Source organism: Balaenoptera acutorostrata, chromosome 4, assembly GCF_949987535.1.
Source record: "Balaenoptera acutorostrata chromosome 4, mBalAcu1.1, whole genome shotgun sequence".
NCBI lineage: Eukaryota > Metazoa > Chordata > Mammalia > Artiodactyla > Balaenopteridae > Balaenoptera > Balaenoptera acutorostrata.
In genome coordinates this window covers 21,410,424-21,434,690 of record NC_080067.1, presented here as the reverse complement: position 1 = coordinate 21,434,690, position 24,267 = coordinate 21,410,424, and the positions used below count along the sequence as shown (strand labels likewise).

Here is a 24,267-nt window from a genome sequence, read left to right as displayed (position 1 = left end):
AAATATTTGCAAATGAAGCAACTGACAGAGGATTAATCTCCAAAATTTACAAGCAGCTCATGCAGCTCAATATTAAAAAAACAAACAACCCAATCCAAAAATGGGCAGAAGACCTAAATAGACAATTCTCCAAAGAAGACATACAGATGGCCAAGCAGCACATGAAAAGCTGCTCAACATCACTAATTATTAGAGAAATGCATATCAAAACTACAATGAGGTATCACCTCACACCAGTTAGAATGGGCATCATCAGAAAATCTACAAACAGCAAATGCTGGAGAGGGTGTGGAGAAAAGGGAACCCTCTTGCACTGTTGGTGGGAATGTAAATTGATACAGCCACTATGGAGAACAGTATGGGGGTTCCTTAAAGAACTAAAAATGGAATTACCATATGACCCAGTAATCCCACTACTGGGCATATACCCAGAAAAAACCATAATTCAGAAAGACACATGCACCCCCAATGTTCATTGCAGCATTATTTACAATAGCCAGGTCATGGAAGCAACCTAAATGCCCATCGACAGACAAATGGATAAAGAAGATGTGGTACATATATACAATGGAATATTACCCAGCCAGAAAAAGGAACGAAATTGGGTCATTTGTAGAGACATGGATGGATCTAGAGACTGTCATACAGAGTGAAGTAAGTCAGAAAGAGAAAAACAAATATCGTATATTAACGCATTATGTGGAACCTAGAAAATTGTGCAGATGAACCGGTTTGCCAAGAAGAAACTGAGACACAGATGTAGTGAACAAACATATGGACACCAAGGGGGAAAAGCAGCAGGGGGTGGGGGTGATGGTGTGATGAATTGGGACATTGGGATTGAGATGTATACACAGATGTGTATAAAATGGCTGACTAATAAGAAAAATAAATAAATAAATAATAAACATTAAAGAAAAAAAACTGAAAGTAAAAGTAGACAAATCTACAGTGACACTTCCAGACCTTAATCCTCAATAAATAAGTAGTCAGAAATCAGCAGGAATATAGCCGACATGTACAACACTATCAACCAGTTTATCTCATTGATACTTGTAGAACATTCCACTGAACAACAGAAAGCATAAAAAGCAATGCTTAGAAGGAAATTTAAAACAGTAATATTTACATTTGAAAAAGAAAAAAAATTTCAGATCAGTAACTTCAACTCTTTCCTTGGGTGTGTCCCAGCTTTGGATGTCTTACACACCCATGCAGACACACACACACACACACACACACACACACACACACACACACAAAGAAAAAGATGTACCACAATGTTCATTGAAGCACTATTTACAATAGCCAGGACATGGAAGCAACCTAAGTGTCCATCGACAGATGAATGGATAAAGAAGATGTGGCACATATATACCATGGAATATCACTCAGCCATAAAACGAAATGAAATTGAGTTATTTGTAGTGAGGAGGATGGACCTAGAGTCTGTCATACAGAGTGAAGTAAGTCAGAAAGAGAAAAACAAATACCGTATGCTAACACATATATATGGAATCTAAAAAAAAAAAAAAAAAAATGGTTCTGAAGAACCTAGGGGCAGGACAGGAATAAAGATGCAGACGTAGAGAATGGACCTGAGGACACTGGGAAGGGGAAGGGGAAGCTGGGAAGAAGTGAGAGAGTGGCATGGACATATATACACTACCAAATGTAAAATAGATAGCTAGTGGGAAGCAGCTGCATAGCACAGGGAGATCAGCTCAGTGCTTTGTGACCACCTAGACGGGTGGGATAGGGAGGGTGGGAGGGAGAAGCAAGAGGGAGGGGATATGGGGATATATGTATATGTATAGCTGATTCACTTTGTTATACAGCAGAAACTAACACAACAATGTAAAGCATTTATACTCCAATAAAGATGTTAAAAAAAATAAAGCACTCATTATCACTGAAAAAAAACATTAGAAAGTGTAATGAAAAAGAGGATTCCCTTGACTACAGCAAAACTTGAATTATAGGCATTTTTAGCAAAAAATACGCAGCATCTGTAAGAAAAGTACAACACTTTGATGAGGAGTATAAAAGACTACTTGATGAAATGGAGAGAAATGTCCATATTTGTAAATTAGAAGATATATCTGGTATAAAGATTTCCACTCTCCCATATTAATTTAATATTTAGAGCTATATCAATAAAAATACCAGTATTTTGGAACTTTACAAAATTATCTCATAATTCAATTGGAAAAATATACAGGTGAAAATAGTCATGAGAATTATGAAAGTGAATAAGGATGGATGACCCATGTTACACAACATTAAAATGTGTAATGAGGCTGTGATAATTAAGATAGTGCTGTCTTAGAATAAGAGTTGGCAGACTCATGAAGCATCTCATATGTCCAGAAACAGATATGTATGTATACATATATGTATATACATATACATACATATATATGTATATATGTATACATACATATATATGTATATACGTATACATACATATATATACATATATACATATATACATATATATATATATATATATATATATATATACACACACACACACACACACACACACAAGTGTAATGATCTAGTTTAAAGGCAGAGCAAGGGAAATAAATGGGGAATGGTAGCTTATCCCCATTATCCCCAACCATAGGCAACCATTCTGTTGTGTTCAATGCAGATGATTTGGTTATGTATGTTCTTGTAGAATAGTTATTATATTACATACCCAACCTAATTCTTGCTTTGCCTATTGATCCCTATGATCTTAAACTCTATGCAACTGTTAATGTGAAAAAAATCTAACAGTCCATTTCCTGGAACACAAGCACTCCTGGTGTGCATCCAGCACATTTTTTTTTTTTTTAATTTATTTATTTATTTATTTATTTATTTATTTATTTTTGGCTGTGCTGGGTCTTCGGTTCGTGCGAGGGCTTTCTCTAGTTGCGGCAAGTGGGGGCCACTCTTCATCGCGGTGCGGGGACCGCTCTTCATCGCGGTGCGCGGGCCTTTCACTATCGCGGCCCCTCCCGTTGCGGGGCACAGGCTCCAGACGCGCAGGCTCAGTAGTTGTGGCTCACGGGCCCAGCTGCTCCGCGGCATGTGGGATCTTCCCAGACCAGGGCTCGAACCCGTGTCTCCTGCATTAGCAGGCAGATTCTCAACCACTGCGCCACCAGGGAAGCCCCATCCAGCACATTTTGACTATTGACTTCCTCAGCAATGGACACCCAGATTGCCTTGACTTCTTACCATCAGACAACTCCTGGTAGAGTCCTGTGACATCAGTCAACCAGCTGGGAGATTTGAAATCCCTTAAAATGGTTGACCTTGACTCTTTTGTTACTGTTGAGGACTTGTATCTTCTGTTGGCCCTGAGTTGTCCCTTTTCTAGTGTAAGACCATTCCCCTTGGCAAAGATGCATCTGCCCTGTTTGGAAGATGGGCCATACTTTGTGGCAATTCCCTTGTCTTCGTGGCTTGGCTCTGTGTCCAATTTGTGATCCACATCCCCACATTCACTTTTACACACAGGGAAGCAAGGTGAGTTTTAGAAAACAATGTGTGTTTTAGGATCATTTCAATCAGGATTGGAATCTCTGCTCTGCAACCTAGTACCCTAACCAAACCATGCAGTCTTCCTAAGCTTCAGTTTTTACATCTAAGTTTTTACATCAGTGAAATGCTAATAACAATACCTGGTGCATAGTGAGATAACATATGGAAAGTCTGTTTACTGTTCTTTGAAGATGTCAGGCTATTGTTGGAACATACCAGACCATAGCTCCAGTGGCTTTTGCCTGCAGGACTCCCATCCTGGCTCACTCCCTTACCTCCTTCAAGTATTTGCCCAAGTCCCACCTTCTCAATGAGTTCTGCCCCGATCACCATAATTAAAATTGCAAACTACTCTTCTACTCTCCAACTTTTCCTTTTTCTACAGCACTTTTACCTTCAAAGATGTTAGAAAATTTATTTATGTTTATGTTTATTGTTACTTGCCTGTCTCCCCTTCCTAGATCCCGTTGAAGACCCAGATCTGTGTTTTGTCTGCTGATGGATCCTAAGCACTCGGAAAGAGTGCCTGTTTCCAGATGGCTTGAAGTCCGTACTAAGTAAATATTTGTTGAATGAATAGTTACACTTAGCACTGCTAAAATCAGAGTAGTCCTGAGGGCCCCATTTTTCACAGTGCCAGAATGGATGCTTGAGAATGTAAGTCTTTGGAGAAGACAAACACCAGGCAGAGGTCTGTGTGGGGTCGGGGTCCTTATTAATTATCAATCACTATCTAGGAGATCAGAGGTCCTTGGGGGGTTAGCTAGGCAAAGTCACCTTTGTATGGAGTAGGCACTTAATAAAGGTCTATTGGCTGGATTTGGAGATGGCATGCATTTGTTAACTTTGAACATGCGGACATTTATGCCTGAAGCACCAAGAGCTCCATGACCAAATGAGAAATATCCTTGCTTGCTGTCCATCAGCCTGACAACTTGGAGAAAAGCTCAGCTTTATCTAAAATTCAGCCTGGAAGCTGATCCTTCTGGTAGCTGAAATGAAAATGGAGTGCCCATTGGAAAGGATTGTCAGGAGCCCACAAGAGCAAAGGAGGAACACCACCCCCATTTTTCGGATCAGCGAAATGACATAGCATCCTCCCCAGTGTCGGAAGAAGCCTGGTACAGCTGCAGGTTACTGGTGACTTGGAGGTCAGCTCAACTAAGAAACCACTGGGAAAGAGAGGTCCCAGGTGTGAGGGCAGGTGTCTGTGGCGTCCGTGGAACAGTCACCTGTGGGCTATTTGAAAATGACAAGGAGTGTATGAGTGGAGGGATAGACTCACACCCACATTTCTCTTCTCTCTTAGGTGCTTCTTCCTCCTCCTTTGCCACCATCAAGACCTCTTCCTTCCTTCTCGCCTCCCTTCACTGCCCTCCTGCCTTCCTTCCTCTGCCTGGGCTCCTCTGCTCTAGATCAGTGGTCCTCACACATTAGCGAGCATCAGAACTACTTGGAAGCCTTATGAAAACACAGGTGGTGGGGCCCGTCCCTTAGAGCTTCTGATCCATTGCTTCTGGGCTGGAGCCCGAGAGCTTGCATTTCTAACAACAAGTTCCCAGGTGATGCTGCAGCTGCCGGTCTGGGGTCCACACGCCGAGAAGCCCTGCTCTATTGCTAGTTTCCTCCCTACTCAGCTTCTCACTGATTCTCTATCTACTTCTTCCTCCGTGTCCTCTTTCTCATGGTATTGGTCTATCTTCTACGTCCCTGCTAATCTCTCTGTCTGCTGCTCTGAGGTCACTGATTTCTCTTTTGGTTACTTAGAATCAGGAGCAGGGTAGAGAAGGAAGCCCCAGGTCCCATTACCCAGCACCCTGCATCCCAGGCTGGAACTCTCTCTCTCCTCTTCTCTCTGATGCTCTTCGCAAGCCCTTGTGCCAAAGCCTCCCTGCCGGGGACTGTGACACCCTGAGTGCCCAGGTGAGAACTAAAGCCCAGGTCCTCCCATATGGCAGACCTGTGCCTCTGTTCCTTTCTCCCACGGAGAATGCCTGGGAATCTTCAAAGAGCACAGAAGTGGGGGAAGAGATGAGAGAAAGTGAATCCATTAAAAGGCGTAAAAGCTGACAGTTTCAAAAATAATGATCTGGATTTCCTCTTATTTAAAACTACCCAGCTGCCCTGCTGCTTCCATTGCTGCTGCAACTGACACTCAGCTACGTTTGGAATTAAAAATACATAAGTGCTTTTTGAAAGAGCTGCTAATTTGAAGGTCATTAGCAGCCAAAAACATACTTCTTTTATTTATAAAAAAGACATGTAATAAAGCTATTAATATTTACTCTCCTCCCGAGCTCTGGCCTGCTGACTCGCTCCAGCTGAAGCCTCCTGCCTCACCTTGGCCCCCAGCAACGTGCCCCCTGGTGGCCTCCAGCGCCCAGAGGATCCTGTGACTCACAACCGACTGGGATGGAGGAAAATTGCCATTAGAGTTGGTGAAATGGCCCTGTCTTCCAGGGCAAGGGCACTTGCAGCTGGTAAGAACTGATGAGTTCAGAGACACTTGCCTCGATAATGAGGATATTTGGGATAACGTCCCCTGTGGGCTGCAGCTTGTGTCCTCACTCGCCCTGGTCTGTGTCACAGCAGCCGGGCCGGCATGCCTCCCCTGGGGGCCGCTGGGATGGCCAACAGTCAGGCTGGCACTTGGCCCATCATCCCTGCACGTCTGGAGGGAGCCTTCCACACCTTGCTCAGCCCCCCAGGATGGGATGGCCCCAACTTCATACTGCTGTCACTCACTGTGCCCCGGACTCTTTCTTCGTGTGCACACCACTCTCTCGCGTTTCTCTGTCCCCTTGCGTCTTCCGAGGAGCTTGCTACCCCCGCCCACCCTGCAGCCCCGCCTCCCAACTCCCTCTCCTCAGCTGTTTGTTTTATGAGGGAAATTACTAGAAGACCAGCCTGTCAACAGCTTCCCTGCAAATCCTACTTGCAAAAGGAGGAGGGGATGGGGAGAAAAGCAGGAGGGGGGAAAGGCAATGAGGCTGGGGGTTGTGGTTGCCATAGAAATATAGAAATGGAACTGACAACTGAGAAGCTTCCGCAGAGCAAAGGAGAAGGAGGGGAGGGTGACGAACGGGGCGAGAGGAGCAGCTGATCGATAGGCAGTTGCATAATATGTGTTTGGAGGAAGGAAGATATGGAGAGAGGTCCCCGCCTAGGAGCGCAGATCCTGCCAGAGGGCAGGGCTGACATCAGAATGCAGTCCTAGAGCAAGAGACACAAACAACACAGGGTCTGTGTTGAAATGCAGCCATGCCACAGGGACCGTCCGTATTCCCTCCGCCCTCAGCCAGCAGTAGGACCACACACTAGCCTTCTGGTGTGGGTGAGGCAGAGCCTGGTGTCGGCCAGGGGACCTTGGGATTCCTTCTAAAAACCTGATGTGTGGCAAAAGGGAACACAGTGGTGCACTCTGCCTTAATTTCACTTCTTTTCCCTGAGGTTTATTCCTTCATTTTAAAAAAAAGGTCATTTTGAGCTTACTTAACCAATTTTCGCTCATTGCTCTTATTTCTCCTAATTACACGTGTGAGGCAGCTGGTTATGCTTGCTGCTCTGAGGGGGCTGGGAAAGGGACAATTTCCCTGTGGGATCTGGAGAGCGCAAGTCTTAGCGAGGCCTCTCTCGGGGCCCCCAGAGGCCGCAGAGGTGTGCTGATGGCTCTGAGAGCCAGGGCGAGGAGCACGCAGCATCTGGACCATCAGGGCCATCTCCATCACGGTCAGTGCCAGGGGACCCCGCCTGGGAGGGTGCCGGCAGCTGGGGGCCAAGCTTCTCGAGCCGGCCTCTCTCTGGAGGAGCATGTCTGCTGCTCTCTGCGTGTATGGAGACGGCCACCTTGTCTCCTAACAGATCTCTCAGCCAGGAGGCCAGACCTTCAGACATCAGCCTCCTCTGCCTCCTTCAGGACTCCTGCCCTTATGGCAGCACTTCTCACATCATTTTTCTCTACTCCCTGATTTGACTGTTGAGTGCCCTTAGAGCAAAGAGTGTGCCTGGCGTTTATAGGGATTCAGTAAAGAGGTGTGAGTCAATGACTGCACGAATACATAAATAAATACATATGTTTTACCTCCTAGAGACTCTCTTTGATCTTGACTGCTACCACACTCTCCTGAGTCACCTGCTTGGATGTCTCTACTTTCCCCTGACCCCCTGCTGGTTGCCTGGAGACCATCTCATCATTTGCCCTAATCCCTAAGGAGACAGAGTCCGTGGGGCCGACTGTTCCCTTTCCTGGTGCTTTAGTCCAGGACCACGATCACTTTAACACCGACCATGAGCACCTACTTTTCACCACTCACAGTAATATTCTGAGCAAGGTGCTTTATTTCCGCCTTTCTGTACGATGGGTGGCAACAAGCAGGGTTAGAGTTCCGTAAGAGTCTCCTAAAATGGGCTTTCAAGGATGACTGTGTGAGACCACTGATGAGACAGTCCCAGGATCGGGATGTAGTTGGGGAGGCTTTTATGAGTATTTTGGATTCCTGCACTTTGCCACAGTCTCCCTGACTCTAGGCACTGCCCATTCATCCATCTCAGGCAGGTTGCATCCAGGTTGGCCTGACTCCAGAGCAGGGGCTCTTAACCACTAGTTAGACCAGGCTCGGCAAGGTAATACCTGTGAACTTTAGGTAGCCCTCTACCTGTTTTTGTGAATAAAGTTTTATTGGAACACAGCCATGCCCACTCATCTAAATATCACTCCTGTCTGCTTTCACGCTACAACAGCAGAGTTGAATAGTTGTGGCAGACACCATATGGCTCACGAGTCTCAAATATTTATTCTCAGGCACTTAACAGAAAGGTTCTACCGTCCCCTGGATTACATCTGCTGCTCTAGATTCTAGACGAGATGCTGGATAGTTTTGCTCTCTGGCTATCTGCAGGACCCAGAACCACAAACGGTTAACTAAATCTCAGCACTATATGACAGTTTGCAAATAAGACCAAAGGAATGATGTTCACTCAGATGAAATCTGCCGTACAGTTATGCCCTGTGGGCCAGACAAGTTAATGCTTGGCAAACTGCCCTCTCTGTGAAACATCCCAGCAGGAGTTAAGCCCCATGGTGGAAAAAAAAAAAAAACCAACAACAATAAAAAAATTGTTAATTGTTAAACTGGTTGTCAGAGAGAATATCTTTCCAAGTTGCAGTAGGCAGTTTGCATTTGGAAAGTATCAGATTGCGAATAAGGCTGGAGGTCACCAATAAGACAAAGGAGCCCTTCCCCCACTGGGCACAGTGGATGCGAGGCTTGGTGCCACCTGCTCTGTTCTGCAGAGAGACCCGTCACCAGGTGCCCTGCTCAGCTGCTGCATTTTGCTTTAGAGAAAGCACAAATAAAACCATGTGAGCAAGGCAGTGTAAACACGGTTCTAAAGAGTTGTAGTAAACGTGGCCCAGTCTTGAGCCTGTAGTGAAGTAACTTCAAGAGGAATCAGTGTAATCAATGAGTATTGTTACTCCTTTGGTTTCCTCGGTTGGAAGCAACTGTTGTCAGAGGTACACGGATTCAATTACTAGTTCATTTATTCAACAGATTTACTGTGTGATGACTGTGCCGCAGGCCTGCAGATTCAGCCATGAATAAGACATGCTCCCCAGTTTGGCGAAGCTCCCAGTCTGGGAGGGTTGGATACAGACACATAAACAGATCATTGTAATACAGAGAGTGAGCATTATGATGGTGAGAAGCACGGGGAGCTGAGGGGCCCCAGAGGAGAAGCAGCTGACCAGGTGGGAGGCCTCCGGGATGCCTTCAAGTGGAGCTGAGACTCCAGGCACAGCCGGGAAGCAGCCTTCTGGTGAGAAGAGGTGGGCCAGGGCCTTGCTCCAGCTTGGAATCCCAGGGCAGAAGGCAAGGCCATGGGTATCAGGGAAAGTGACTGTCATGGGAGGTGCCAGAGCGGGGGTTGGAAAACACAAAAAAAGTGAGGAGGGTTCATAGGTTTCAGAACTTCCATTTTTCAAGTCCCTCTTTTAAGTTTTTTTGCCATATCCACATATTAATTATACTATCATTTAGTTACTCTTTCTTCTTAAAACCAAAGCACTGTTTTACTTGAATAAATTTATTTTAAAAGGAAACTTCCTGATATCTGTGAAATAATGTAGTATGTATTTTATGCACTATATATATATTTTTTTCTCTAGTATACATTAAGATAAATGTATAACTTTTATGGTTTTAAAGAATTTGGACATGTACATCCTAAAACCCTCTTGCCAATTGATGCATTCTTGGAAACCCAGCAGGTTGACCCCAAGGACGTTTCAGTCACAAGAAAATCTCTGTATAGTTATTAGCTGAAGAAAGCCCCTCATATGTCCCAAGAGACCCAGAAATTGGGTTTTAATCCAATGAAGAGGTTTGGTTTACCACCAGAAAGGACGAGAGCAGGCAGCATGCCTAGGCAGCATATTGAAGACGTTTCCAGAATCCAACCCTTGGTCCAGGATGACAGGCAGCCTGGGCCAGAACCCACTCAGGAGCAAGGCAAAGCTCAGTTCCAACCTGGGCAAACAGGCAAGGTGAAGGCAGAAATGATCAAGATGACAGATAACACGCAACTGTGAAGTTCACACAAACCCCACGTCCACAGATGTTAAGGATTGACCTTATCAGATGCAAGAAGGCTTTTTACAGCAAACCCCGGGCCCTGATTAGCTTTCTATTTTTAGGTCATGTTTCCAAATCTCTAGAAGCAAAATAAACTAACTGATACCAGGCAACATTTATGGAGCACTGCCTATAAAACTAGAAACTAGCCTGTGGAGTAGATAGTATTATCCGCATTTTACAGACACAAAGCCTCGGAGTGTTAATAATGTCACCAGTGCTGAGTGACAGGACTGGGGTGGCCAGCTGGAATTCCTGTGAGACTCCTCGTTCCAGCGGCAGTATACTTGGAGATTCAGGGAACACACTTCAGACAAACAACCTGGGTTCAAACCCTCACTCTTCACTGTGATCTAGAACAAGCTTCTTGAACTTGAGCCTTGCTAGTTAATTCATTTGTGAAATGGGTGTACTAATACCAGCTGTATAAATACTTGGCGTGCCTGGCTCATAGCAAGTGCTCAAAAAAAAAAAAAAAGTAGGAATTGCTATTACCAATTATATAATTGAATTTGTGATTATTATTTTTGAGAACTTCTCAAGTGGCCATAATTCCGGCCTCACCCCAGGGATACCTCCTCTAATTAGCTGATAGACTCCCTTTAAATTCTAAATGTACCATACTCCTAGCTCTTATTCAGACCGAAACCTGGTATAGGAGCCCTAATCAGCTTATCTGCCTTGGAAAATCTCTTGGCTGTGATCAGAGGTCCTGGAGATGTCTGTGGTCACACAGGAAGCCCAGTTGGTGCACCAAACCCCACCAGCCTTAAGTGCTGTGCACTCTACCCCCAGACCTCTCCTAATGCCTCTCCTAATAGGACTTGGCTGTCACCAAGTCCTATTGCCCCAGCAGCATGGAGGGGACTCTGTCAACACAGAAGCACAGCAATCCAGCAAAGGTGGGCTAAGTGCTCGGTCGGACTTGGAAGCAGCATGTTCTATTTGTACAGCTTAGACATTGGACAGTTTCTGAGGAGGTCTTCATTTCCTGCCCAAGCCCCTGACATGGGCAGATAGAGCCCTGAGCTCACACGTCACCGCCCACCTGTTCATTCAACAGAAGCCACAGCACCTGGACAGGGGGACATCACTGTGCACACTCAGGATGGTGTCCCGCAGCAGTAAAGCTCCTGGGAGAACAGCCCTGCCACGCCCCGCACCCCCAGTTTTGTTGTGTCCCTCCTGTGTGAGCGCTGGGGAAGCCACAGTTGAGGAGGCTGGTGACCTGCCCAAACACACACCAAGCTTGAGCGAAAAAGCCAAGGGTCGTCCCCGATCCGTCTGACCTGACTTCCTGGCCTGTCTGTAGATGGGCGGTGCTGCCTCCTACCTTCCCTTGTCTGCTGGCTGCCTGGCTCTCCCTGTGTCTGAAGCCTTGGTCCCCAAGCAGGCTTCTCCTTGCCCTGAGCTGTAGTTTTCCCTTTACATAGCTCACAAGGCTGTGCTAACTTTATGACTTCATGGTATCCACCCACCACTCTGCAAAGCCCCCAGAGCCCAGCAGCAGTCTCATGCATGTTGGTTGAATAAATGAGCAGAATCCTGCTTTGCTATTACCAGGTTCTACTCTCCAACGCCCCACTCTAGTTCCTGGAAGTCTGGGGTCCTGACCCTGGGCTCTGCCCTCTGGTGAAGACCGTCTAACCCTGAAGCATAGATAGCCCAACCCCACTGCCTGCCTGTTGTTCAGCCCTTCCACTCATTAGGATGTCCATGAACTTCTCCTGGACTTCCCAGTCCTGACCTCTATGTGCCAGGGGGACCACCTGTGACCTCTCACTACCATCCTAGCTGAGCCTGTTCCCCTGGACAGTTCCCCTGTTCCCCTGAGCCTCTTCCCCTTCCATTCTCTGTGTCTGACGCTCTCTTGTCCAATGCCCAGAGGTTATCTATTTCTTGACCCCAGGGCACACAGGCTGCCCCTTCCTTCTGGGCTTAGTTTCCCTGGGCCTGGCCATGCCTCTCCTCCCATAAGTATTTATTATACGTGGTCCCTGGGCAGGATGCTGGAGACACGCAGATGAATACAGTCCATTCCCTGCCCTCAGGGAGCTCACAGACTGGAAGGCGAGCCATAGGAGATGAGAAGGAGATGAGTGACCAGGCAGATGGGGCCACCCTCACAAGACCTGTGATGTTTGAGCTGGGGCCTGGTGGGCTTACAGGCAAGGAAGTGGGAGGGATCCTAGCACAAGGACAGCCATGAGTGCAGAAACAGAGGTGGAAAGGGCAAGGCAGGCAGCAGGTGCTGTGGTGGGAAGTTTGGACTTTATACCTTTGGTCGTGAGTGGCCACTGAATCGGAGTGGGGGGCGGGGCCTGAGCTGTTCTACATGCGTTCCTCACCATCCTCTCACTGTTCGCTTATCCATTTCATCACAAATGGGCCTGCTTACCTGTTGCTCTAGCATTGCGGTGGCAAGGCCTATGGGTTCAATCACGGCTCTGGAGGTCTGCACAAAGGGCTGTGGGAACCATGTGATTAGATTGGGAGGAGCTGGGAAGGTGAGCTCAAGGAGTTCTGCTAGGAACTCATGTCATTCTTCATTTCACCCTCCAAACCAAATTACAGTGGTTGCATTTTCAGCCATAGCACCCATCCGGCCACACCCCCTGCCTTCTTGGGGCCTGACCCTCTCCATGAGCCTCCTTCTCTTCTTCTCTCCCCATGGACTCCTTTATATTGGCCTTTTTTTTTTTTTTTTTCTGGAACACTGAACCAAGATGCGAGATCTTAGTTCTCCGACCAGGGATCAAACCCATGCCCCCTGCAGTGGAAGCATGGAGTCTTAACCACTGGACCGCCAGGGAAGTCCTGATTCCTTTCCATCGGCTTTTAACCTGCTCAAGTCTTTCCCACTAAAAAATAACAACCAAAGGAAGACTCGTCCAGCTACTTCCTTCTTTTTCTTCTTCCCTTTGAAGTCGAGCTTCTTGAAAGATCATGATGGCCTCCCTGTCCTCAATCCAGCCAGTGTCTTCTGCTACCACTTCTGCTGAAACTGCCCTGACCAAGGTCACTCATGGCCTCCTGTGGCCAAACCCATGGGCAGTTTTCAACCCTTGCCTCGTATTAGCCCTGCTTGGTGGCACTGAACCCTGGGGCCGCTGTTCTCTCCCTAAAAGGTTTTCCTTTGGCTCCACGGACACAGCACACTCTGGCTTTTCCTTGTTCCCTGCAGTGGTTCCATCCCCACTCTTCTGTGGGCCTCCCTTTGCTGGGGTATCTTTTAAATATGGCTGTTCTCAGGATTCCATGTCCTCTCTCCACCCTCACATTCTCGTGCAGGACACTCTTCCACTCCCGTGGCTTTGATGACCACGGGAGTGGAAGAGTGTCATGATGAAAAAAGATGGCTCCCAAATCTATATCATCAGCCCAAATCTCTTTGCTGAATTATGAACTTCTGTGTCCAATGGGCCATGGGCAAATCAAATTCATCTTGTTACCCCCCTCCCCCATTTCTTCTTCCTTTTGTATCCCTTTTTTCAGTGAATGGTATCAAAACCCACTCAGTTACCCAAGCCAGAAATGGAGTGTCATCCTCAACTCCTCCCTCCCTCACCCCTGACAGCTAATCCACCTCTGCCTTCTGCTGGTCTTACCTCCTTCGTATTTCTTGAATGGGTCCACTTTTCTCCATTCCTAATGTTACTTCACACCCCCACCCAGGTCACCATCATCTCTTGCCTACTTTATGGCCAACCAGCCTTTTACCCAGGCTCCCAGACTTGAGCCTAGTTCCTCCTCTCCATTTTCAATTTTGCGGCCAGAGTGATTTATAGAAAATATAATTCCCTTGCTTCAACCCACTTTCCACCAATTGCATTCATAATAGTATCCAGATTACTTATGCCATATAAGACCCTTAATGATCTAGCCACTGCCTACCCCTCCAGGTACCCATAACCAGAGTCTTATTTTACAGTCTTGCTGAACAGCCCATGATCCCACAAACATGCCACCTACTCTACGGCTTTTGAACTTTTGTCCATGCTGCTGTATCCTCCTCCTACAATACAAGTTTCATCACTAACATCTCCCTCTTCCCAATTTGATAAGTCCTTTCACTCCTCAGTGAACTCCCTCAAGAATGCCTTCTTTGACCCCCTAGGACAATGGCAGTGCCCTTCTCTGGGCTCCTATGGCTCCTTATTTCCCCATTGAAGTTATTTACGAAGTTGAGTTCTTCAATAAAGAAGGTAGCTGGGACTTGTCATCGTATTCTGTGTCTGAAAGCCATTTCCAGAGCTACATTTGTTCATAATGTACTTGCCAATATGAATTTAAAGATCAGAAAAGGAAATTGAAGTCTTATTGGAGTGAAGAGAACCTCCCTCTTTTAGGAGAACAGCATAGCATGGGCTCAGCATCTCAGTAGCTTAGAAGTGGCTTATTTGCCCATCATTTTGTTTGCTTATTTTAACTTCTTCTGGTGAATGTGTGGTTACAGGAAATCTACAGGAGTAAGGGTGTCTTTAGAAAGGTAAAACAACTCTCAGAAGAAAGTCTTAGTGGACAGAGAGTGGCAAAGATGCAAATAAAGTTTCCCTGGCCAGGAAAGTCCTGCCTATCCTCTTTGCCCAGCCAGACATCTTCCTGGAGGGACAAGGGCCTGGTTCTGCTTTCAGAAGGCTGGACCACTCACTGTGCTTCATTGCCCTTCCAGTTTGCCTCTATTGCCCCAGGGATGGTGCCGATTTCATTTCTGCATCTCAGGAACTTTGCACAGTGACTGACACTCAGTGGGAGGCTGCTTTCCCAGGCTGGTGTTCTGGGGAAGTTCGTGACATCGTATCAAAGATGCAGGGTTGAAAAAGAGTGTGTTTAACTTCACAAAACTAAAATTAGAATAGCCTACAATTGATTGTAGTTAAGAGTAATGAGAAAGATTCCAACCAAATACCTAGGGACTCACTTCTTTAAAAGCCTGTTGTTAAGGTCATGGACCAACGCAGGTGATGTAGGACATGTTAGACTTTCTCAACTCAAACTTGTTTAAGCCACCAAATATGTATGGAGCACCTTCCTTGTGGTAGGCGGTGTGCCAGGTACAGAAGTGAATAGGACGTGCCCTGTGTCCACTCTTGCTCTGGGTATCACCAGAAGGTTCTGTCTGGGAACGCTGTGTGCCAATCATGCCTCCCAGCAACATGCGACCCATCAAGGGCCCGTGATAACATGGTCAGCCCAGGAGGGATGCAAGCATGGAGGGAAAGGCGTGGAGGGCTCTTCTTTTCTCTCAGGTGGGTGATACAGGTCCAGCTACCACTGCCCATGGGTCTGTCCAGCCCACCCACCCTGAAGTGGGGTCTGCAGAATGCATCGTCCCCCATCCTTACCCCCATCCCCAGGACTGTTGCTCTCTGAGAGGGACAGAGAGTTTGTTCTCAGACCTCTGTTCTCCTGTTCTATTCTCAATTGGAAATTGCTGATCTCAAAAGACTCCCGGTGGTGAATAATTCACCTTTTGACCCCAATCAACTTGAATGACCTTCCTCCATTTGATAACCTTTCTGTGACCTCAGTGACTGCCTTGTACAGCCCCCAGCTCTCAGCCCCATTGATAATTTGGACAATACAAACCCTCTGGCTACTTTTGAAAATGGCCCTTTAACTTCTATATGAACTGCAAGGTGTGGCAATGAACACGGAGCTCACTCTGACAGGGATCTTAAGTGTCCTTTGAGCCTTCCTGGTGGCAGTGAACCCTGGATGGTGCCTGTCTGCTGCTGGTACCCCATCACGCTGTGCTTCTCCCTTGCTTCACTTTCTGGGGGAGGAACTCATCATGCTTAATCAGTTGGTGCCAGAGCCACCATTGTTTCAGAAATGATAATGAAAGTTCCAGGCCAGCCCACAAAGGCTTTCCTGGAATGAAACATAGCTGTTGGCATCTTTGTTAACTGATGCTTTGAAGATTCTCACCTTCCTGCCTGTCTCATCCTTCCTGCCCGCCAATGTTCTTGGAGTCCTAGTCTTCAATCTTCACTGGTTTCTGTTCTTCTTCACAAATGGATGGTCAAGGGTAACTTCTAATGCTCATTGGATTTAAATTATCCTAGGGGTCCTCGGTGTGAGCCCAGTGACCTGGTTCTACACATAACTTGGGGAGGGGAGTTACAGGGAGGTGGAAGGAGGCATATGATCTTAGAAGTTTGTATACCTGTTCAACATCTAAGAACTTCAGTGATTTTCAGATGATGCAATAACCACATGTCTGTAGATTTATCTACTCTATTCTTCATTCCTATCTTCGAGTATTAGAGAGGGGCAGGGAGGGGCCACAAGGAGGTAAGTCATAATCTCCAAGGCTTTCCCACAAATCACCTCCATTCCCATAACCCCTGACCCAGGAACATTAATTAAGCATCTCCCACCTGCCTCCTATGTTGTCCCCGCCCCTGTGACTCCTGGTGGCTACAGGTGGCTCTCCTGGGAGCCATGCCCTGGGCTGCACTGCATGGCTGTAGGTTCCATTTCTAGCCTGGCTCTCAGGGTCACAGGCCACTGACCACTGTGCAAAGTGTGTTTTTAAGAAAGGAGCTGAATTAGAACTAGTTCTCTACCACATGGTGAGGCAGCCTGTCTAACTGAAATTCAGAGGACTGGGGTCTTGCTGCCACTAGCCTTCTCCCCAGGGAGCTCTTTTCATGGTGTGAGTAAAGTCCCTTGGTGCCAAAGTGCAGGTGGGCACAGACATCTCGTGCAGGAGACCAGCCTCTCCCATCCCTCACGCCCAAGAGTGTGAGGGTTCATTCCCCTCTTCCTGGGCAGCTCAAGAACCTCGATGCCTATCATTGCCTGAGTCAAGGGCTTTATGTCTATTATTACTAATTGTTAGGAAGGTAGGTCTGTGCAGTGCAGTGCTTCTCCGAGTGTGGTCCCCGGACCAGCAGCATCAGTACCACCTGACAACTTGTGAGAAATGCACATTCTTGGGTTCCCCTCCTGAAATCTACTGAATCAGAAAACTCGGAGGTGGGGCCCAGTGACTTGTGTTTTATTTAACACACCCTCCAGGTGATGCTGATGCAGACTTAGGGGTAAGGCCCACTGGGATGGAGGGTAAGAGCATGGAGTCAGAGAGCCTGAGTCACATCCTGGCTCCACCATTGTGTGATCTGAGATAGGTCTTTGTATTTCAGTGTCCTCACCTGAAAATGGGGAACAATAAAGCATCTGCTGAGAGTTAATACATGTAAAGTCCTTAGAAACGTGCCTGGCATGGAGGGCCTACCCCAGAGTGTTAGCTAGGCTTCCTCCAAGGTAGTTATCACCAGCTGACTATGAACCGGAGGAAACTGATGTTAGAGAGGTTAGAGACCCGCCGTTGCTCAGAGGGAGTACACAGGGTTTCACTCACCGGAGGGACACTGCCTTTTGAGCTATGGAGGGGGGGAGCTTGGTCTGTGAAGCCGTGCTGGGCATCTACAGGGAGAGGCCGTGTCCAGACTTGGTGACATTCTTCCCACTGGGAACTATGCCTTGAGGTGCCCAGGTCTTGGCTCTGCTGACCCCTCATGCTTTCCCCTTGTGTATGTTGGGTTCTTTCTCTCTTTTGTGGGATCTGATAGACAAAACTAACTAAAGGGTGTGACATGACCTTCACCTTGACCTTGCTTTGTCCACAGCCAGGAGATGGGCTGGCCTTGGTGGAGGCACAGTGAGGATTTCGGGTTCAGGAGGCTGCCTGAGGAATTTGGTGACAAATTAGAATTCATTCCTGTGGAGAACTGAGAGTAGATTAGCCGAATTGCTTAGGCTTGTAAGACACGGCATGGATTGAGGTCGTTGGGGTAATTAGCAAATTGTGCATGGAATTGGTAAGCTATTAATAAGGGAAGTTTTCTCTTCTACCGTCTATATGACTGGATGGGGGCCCTTTGCAGCCATATGCCAATCTGCTGAGACAGTTCTCTCCATCTTCTCCCAGCCCACTAAGCAAAGGGTGGAGCTTTAAGATGGGGCTTCCCTGCATCAGAGCTGTACCCCCAGGCCTAAGATCCTCTTTGAAGGGGCCTCAGAAGGTAAGGATCTCTCCAAGTACAAAGTTACCTCGGAATAGGGAAAAAGGCTCATCTCACCATAAATATGTTTGAAACAAGCTACGTGGGAACCTAGCTTCTTTGGCTGCCTCATCCCTCCACCCCCCCGAACTGTACATTCACGGACCCCACAAGGAAGCAGTCTGGAATAGTCTTCAGTGGCTTTTACAAATTTGGCCTGGATGTGAACTTCTCAAATGCGGTGTGTAAACTGAGCTCAGGGCAGATCGTGCGTTATCGGTGATTGTTTATGTTTATTTGCCAGTGACTTCTTACGCTGCATATTTGAGGCTTCAGAGCCTCCTATTTATTTAGTTCTTCCTTTGGGTCACTCCCGTAAGAGTGATTCTCACAAACTCTGCTTCTCGGGAGTCCCTGGGTCTGGTATGTGTTTCCCTCCCTCCCCTATTAGGGGAAGAAGGGCAGTTATTAAGGATTCTCCCATAACGTGGGGAGGGACCCACTGGCGTCTGGGAACACACACTCCGACACCATTCTATGTAAACCCAGACATGCTTCTGCTCATTTTAATTAGACAGATAAAATTAGCAAGGAGATTAAGGTAAAAGGAGAAATTAAAAATATTTAAATGTTAGGTGGAATTTACAAAAGTGAATTGAACAATGTGGTACAGGAAGGAATGCAGAGAAACACAGACACATCTGAAACATTCCTCGGATGTCACACAGCTTAAGCCAGTCCCCAGACAAGGGAAGAAGGACTCGCCCTCGCCATCTTGAATTGTAGATTCCAGGGATGTGGAAGAACATTCTCCAGAAACACCTTCCTTCTCCTTCTCTTCAGATGTCACCAAGAATAGTGAATCAGTCAGTATCATTCTCGAATGTCCCACACTGCATCCAATTCAAACCCACTCACCTGTTTCCTGTCTGAATTTGTAAGCCCTCTGGAGTTTTTTTTCCCCTTTTCATTTTATTTTTCTCCCTACCCTCTCTCCTCATTGAGCCAGTAGGCCAATGGAGCCAATCAGAAAACCAGACCAACAACATGCTCCGGCCCCCCTTTGGATCTTCCAGGGACAAAGACTTCCCAGTTCTTTCTTGTTTGCATCTGTTACGAACAAGCGGTCATTTTATAACACAGACATACATAGGCGTGCCCTTGCACACGGAAACAGGTTTTTCTTTTTTTTCTTTTTTTTTTTTCTTTTTCCAATTTGTGGTTTCTTTTTTCCTTTTTGCAGAAAATGCAAACAAAAGAAAAACAAGGTTTCAATTGAAGGTACATCTCTTCTTCAATATGAAGACATTAATTGAATTGGTTGGATTCCCCATGCAGTGGTCAGCAAGGTCCTTTGGCAACTGACAGAACATCTGGAGACTCAGGAGCTGGGGTCTGTTTGAAGAAACTTCCCTACACGAGTCATGAGCAAAGGGAGATGGATGTGGGGGAAGGGTGAGGACTTGGGGAAGAGGACAAAAGGAGAAAAGAAAAGAATGTCATTGGTGAGGAAGAAAATGGGAAACTGCTTCTGTTTCTTCCCTCTACCTCCTTCCCTTTCTTCTTGTAGATGGATGACTCCAGCCCACCCAGGGTGGGAGCTATATTCACTCTTGGTGCCCCAGACACATATTGTTTTGTCTTCACTTCCGTCGAACATCACCTTTGTGTATTTTTATTCTTACATATTTGGTTTCCCACGGCATCTTAAACCTGCGTCTGTCACTGAGAAATGAAGGTTGCCTATTAGGAATAGGTCCAGTTTATTCTTCGTTGATGAGAATGCATTTCTCAGCTGAGAAGCCAATCTCTCCAGGACATTCCACAGTGGTCAACCTCTGGTTCCCCCCTGAGCCTGGTCCTTTTCCTTCCTCTCCTCCCCACAGAAAATGGGAGTTCTCATGCCATTGCTGTCGGTGATTGACTCATCTGGACCCTCATAGACAGAATGCTGTTCAGGATCTTCTTCTGATGACCTGCCAAGGTGACTCCTATTCTCAGGAGGTCTCTAGGAGGGAAAAAGCCACAAGAGGAGGCACGTTAGTGCTTTTCACAGATCAAAACTCATCACAGAAGGTAAGCTCCTGATAATAGTGGGGTAGGCAAATAAAAGTGTTTAAAATCCAATGAGCCCAAGTTTACCCAAGTCTGAAAAACACCTAACTAGATATTCCCTTGCTCAATCTCACTTCCTCCAAGCAGTGGCCCCCACCTCCAATGCCCCCTCCAACTTAGATGGCCCTGGAAGTGCTGTGCCTTGTTCCTCACCTGCGGGTTCTGGAGCAGCCCTTCATTGTGTCCATGACCCTAGGTGGACTAGAATTTTCCTCTGCTATTTGTTTTTAAAAATGCAAGCACACACTCTATGGGGCTTCAGTTATTCTGTGAGGTTTCTGCCTAAATTAGTGATCACCCACTGTGAATGAAAAGATGTGAGGCTTTCCTGGTTTTCTGATGTTTTCCCCTGAGTTTCCATTTTCTGCCTCTGTTTGAATTTTAACATCATGAATTTTTAAGAAGGGTGATCTCAAAATAACTTTCAAATATCTGCCCAAGCAGGAATCCAAGGAAGATGTTTAGGATAGGGATTTGGACTGGATTCATCTTTGAACTGTGAGTCTTAATATGAACAAGTTCATGGCTTATATTTGTCTTTGGGGAGACCCATACATCTTTTTTTAGTTAACAATATTACATTACTTGAGTGCTTCCCATGTGCCATATACTAACTCATTTATACCTGTGGAAGCATTTCGTAAAAACTGCCAAACCACTCAGAGTCAATGATAATAATTTACCAGCCATCATTTCTCATGTGTGTCCTGCAGGCAGACAATAGGCCAGTTGCCTTGTACGTACTATTCCACTCACCTCTTACCACAAACCAATGAGGTGGGCACTATTATTATTTGCACCTTTATAGAGTAGGCAAGCAGGGCTCAGAGAGGTTAAGTAACATGCTCAAGATCACACAGCAGGTAAGCAGTGGAGGAGCTGGGCTTCAAATTCAGGATGGCCTGGCTCTCAGCCAACCTGCAGGGCTGCTCTCAGAACTCTTCTGGCGCCCTGACTGTATTCCCTGCGGACGCCCCCCCCCCCCACCAGCAGAGCAGATCGCTCTGTGCACTGTGCACAAGACGTATGAGGAGGCCCCTGTGCTGGGCCCCCGTCCACAATGCCTGGGCTCTCCTGACCCCTCCTTTCAGCTGGCTGTCAGTCCCCCGAGGGCTGTCACTGGTCTAGATTGTCAAATTGCCCACGTCTTTTCAGCACACAAGTTTGAGAGGTATGCTTGGATTTTGAATTCACAAATTGTCCCTCAATCTACTTTATTTACGTACACATATTCTTTTTCTGCCTTTTATCTCTCAAGTAACAAACGAAAGTGCTCCAATAGTGTGTGGACATTTTTTACTTTGAAGTAAATCCCTTACTTTTCAGTTTCACTTCCCTTTTATTTTTCCTCTACCTCTTTTTCATGTGGCTATTCCCAGACTGAGGGAATTGCTCCATTTGACTCCTTCAGTCTGTGGGGGATCAGGTGATGATGGTCCCCATACTCAGCCCCATGACAGTGGGAAAGCAGGCGCAGCCCTGCCTTCATGGACGCCCACTCTGCCCCTGAGCCCAGGCATCCTTTTCAGCTCTGTGGGTTGGGAAAGCTGGTTTTCCACTGGGAAGGGCTTAGTTTTTATTTTTGGTGTCTGACGATAATTCATAATGGTAAGGACGTTTTTAGGCATCACCAGGAAATGAACTCAGGTTTGAAAAAGTGAATTCTGGTGTTTAGTGGATCCAAGGCTAGAGGCACATTCAAGTCATTCCTGGGAGAAAGTGGAGGTTCCATCATTTCAGGCAAGAATAAACCTGAGAGACATGAAGCTGGACTCTGACTGCAGAGCAGGAATCTGGGATGGAAGGCTGAGGGTCAATAAGCCATCCCCCTGGGGCTCAACTGCTCAGGATGGATGACCCCCGCCTCTCCACTGGGACTCAGCAACTGGCCTGCCCCAGCACCCAGCACTGAACCTGACACAGAACAGGTGATCAATAAGTGTCTGTCAACTGCCTGGCGGACTGACTTATCCTCTGCCAGGGAAAATGTGTGTCACAGGTTACCAACCCTGGTGCTGTTAGTACACGTTGCAGCCGGGCAGCTGGTGAGGTCCCTGCTGGGTGTGTGTGTGTGTGTGTGTGTGTGTGTATTCAAAATTCGACTTGCCCACTATAGTCCAGTGGTTCCCAAGCTTGGCTGCACGTTAGAATCACCTGGGGAGTTTTAACATCCTGATGCCCAGGTCTCACCATGTACCAAATGAATCAGAAGATCTACATTGGGTGTAGGAATCAGACATCAGTAGTTAAAGACTCCCAGGTGACTCCAGGGTGTGTATAGCCGAGTATGGACCCATGTGGCCCTGGGTGGGCAGGCTGGAACACATGGACCCAGCAGTCAGGAAAGCAGGCTTCTGTTCCCGCTTTGTCACTCCTGATGGCCGAGTCTTCGGGCACTAACATCACCTCCTTTCTGAATCGCTGAATAGAAGGGGTGGAACTAGATAGAGATTTCCCAAAATGCAGGCCCAGAAAACCCCACCCCTCCGAAATACGCTTCCATGGCATTTAATAATTTTACATGGGTTTCTTTACTTCAGGATTTCTCATGGCCTTTACAATGCTAATATGTGGAGTGACTCTCCAAGAGAGTGCTGAAGTGCTCGGTATTTCCCAAATTTATTTGACTATGGGACCTTTTTTCCAAGGAGAACCTATTAACATTTCCCAGAGCAGGTGCTGCTCAGAACATTCTTGGGGAAATGATGGACTACGTAGGCCTTTAAGACCCTTTCTGGCTCTCATCTGATTTGAATAATCTTAGGTTTTGTATTCTTCCACACTCTTATGGGGGTTGCAGCCTGGAAAATAACTAGTGGGGGATGGAAACAGCGGCTTATTTACAAGCGCTGTCTAAGCACGAAGACAGGCTCCCAGTGCATCAGAGATTGCTGCTGAATCAGTGCTCTGCCTCTTCCTGCTATGCTGTTTAAAGTGCTGGCTGGCTGTGTTCTTTCCATCTGGATGCTCTCTTTGATGGGCTGAGTTTAAAAACTTAAACGGAGGAGAGACTCTCAGTGATTAGGCAAATGACATATGGCTGTGACTTTGAAGAACTCTCATTTGGGACCCAGAATAGATCTGGGCCTCCCCACCCCAGCCCGCCGTCTTTCCAAGGCGCTTCCCCACCAGGTCCGATTCTATGCTGAGGTGGAACTCTGAGGATGAGGCCAGAAGGCGTGACTTGCACCACGGGTGATTGCAGGGAGGGAGGCTCGACCCCACCCACGGGCCGCACAGAGGTGATTCCCATCACTCACTCCGACGTCATCTGGGTGACCAGCTGGAGGGAGGTGAAGCCGGCGGTGAGGAAGCTGTCCCTGTACTGGACCATTTTGATGGCACTGAGCCAGTCATCCACGGTGGTAAAGGCAGTGAAGTCTGGGATGGAACGGTCGAGCAGGGGCTGGGAAGGCCTGGAAGACAGAGGGGAGCAGGTGACCCCACAGCTGCAGGGGCGCGTGGGCAGAGCCACACTCTGGGCGGACGGCAGACTTCGTGGAGGCTCAGCAGCCCTGGTGGGATGAGGATTATGCAGGAAACCCAGGCTGACCCTTCCTTCCCTACACAATCCTGAGCTGGCATGGCTTCTCAAGGCCGGGTGGCCAGCCGCCCTGCCTCTGGGCTCTGTCCCGTGCCAGTCAGCCCAGACGGGCAGACTGACACAGCAGGCAGTCTGAAGGGAAGAGAAGGACCACAGCTCCTTTGTAAACTGAAATCTAAGAGCTTCACCAACCAAAGATATGCTCCTTTTACAAATATATAAAGTTCACTGCAACCTCTCCAAATCTATTGGTGACATTTTTTTCTCCGGGTTCCGTCCTCAGCTACTGGAAAGAAATGGAACAGAACAGTCCACCACTGACCTTCTCGGGCACGTTCTCAAAGCAGACCCCCCCGCCCCAGGTACCCAGTTCAGAAATCAGGGTGTCATCCTCACATCGCCCTCACTTTCAGCACCCACGCCCAAC

At 47.2% G+C, this 24,267-nt stretch overlaps 1 protein-coding gene across 2 annotated transcripts in view; it reads right to left on the bottom strand.

The window, feature by feature from the left end:
* Positions 1-18,782: 18,782 nt before the first annotated feature.
* The window catches only part of EPHB1 (EPH receptor B1), a 420,307-nt gene continuing 414,822 nt past the window's right edge, over positions 18,783-24,267 (bottom strand). For both annotated transcript variants that reach the window (XM_007170364.2, XM_057546032.1), the window contains 2 exons: positions 23,557-23,712; positions 18,783-20,189 (listed from right to left, as the gene is read on the bottom strand). In XM_007170364.2, the coding sequence (XP_007170426.2) occupies positions 20,081-20,189; positions 23,557-23,712 (265 nt within the window). In that variant the 3' untranslated portion in view covers positions 18,783-20,080. The remainder of the gene's footprint in view (positions 20,190-23,556; positions 23,713-24,267) is intronic.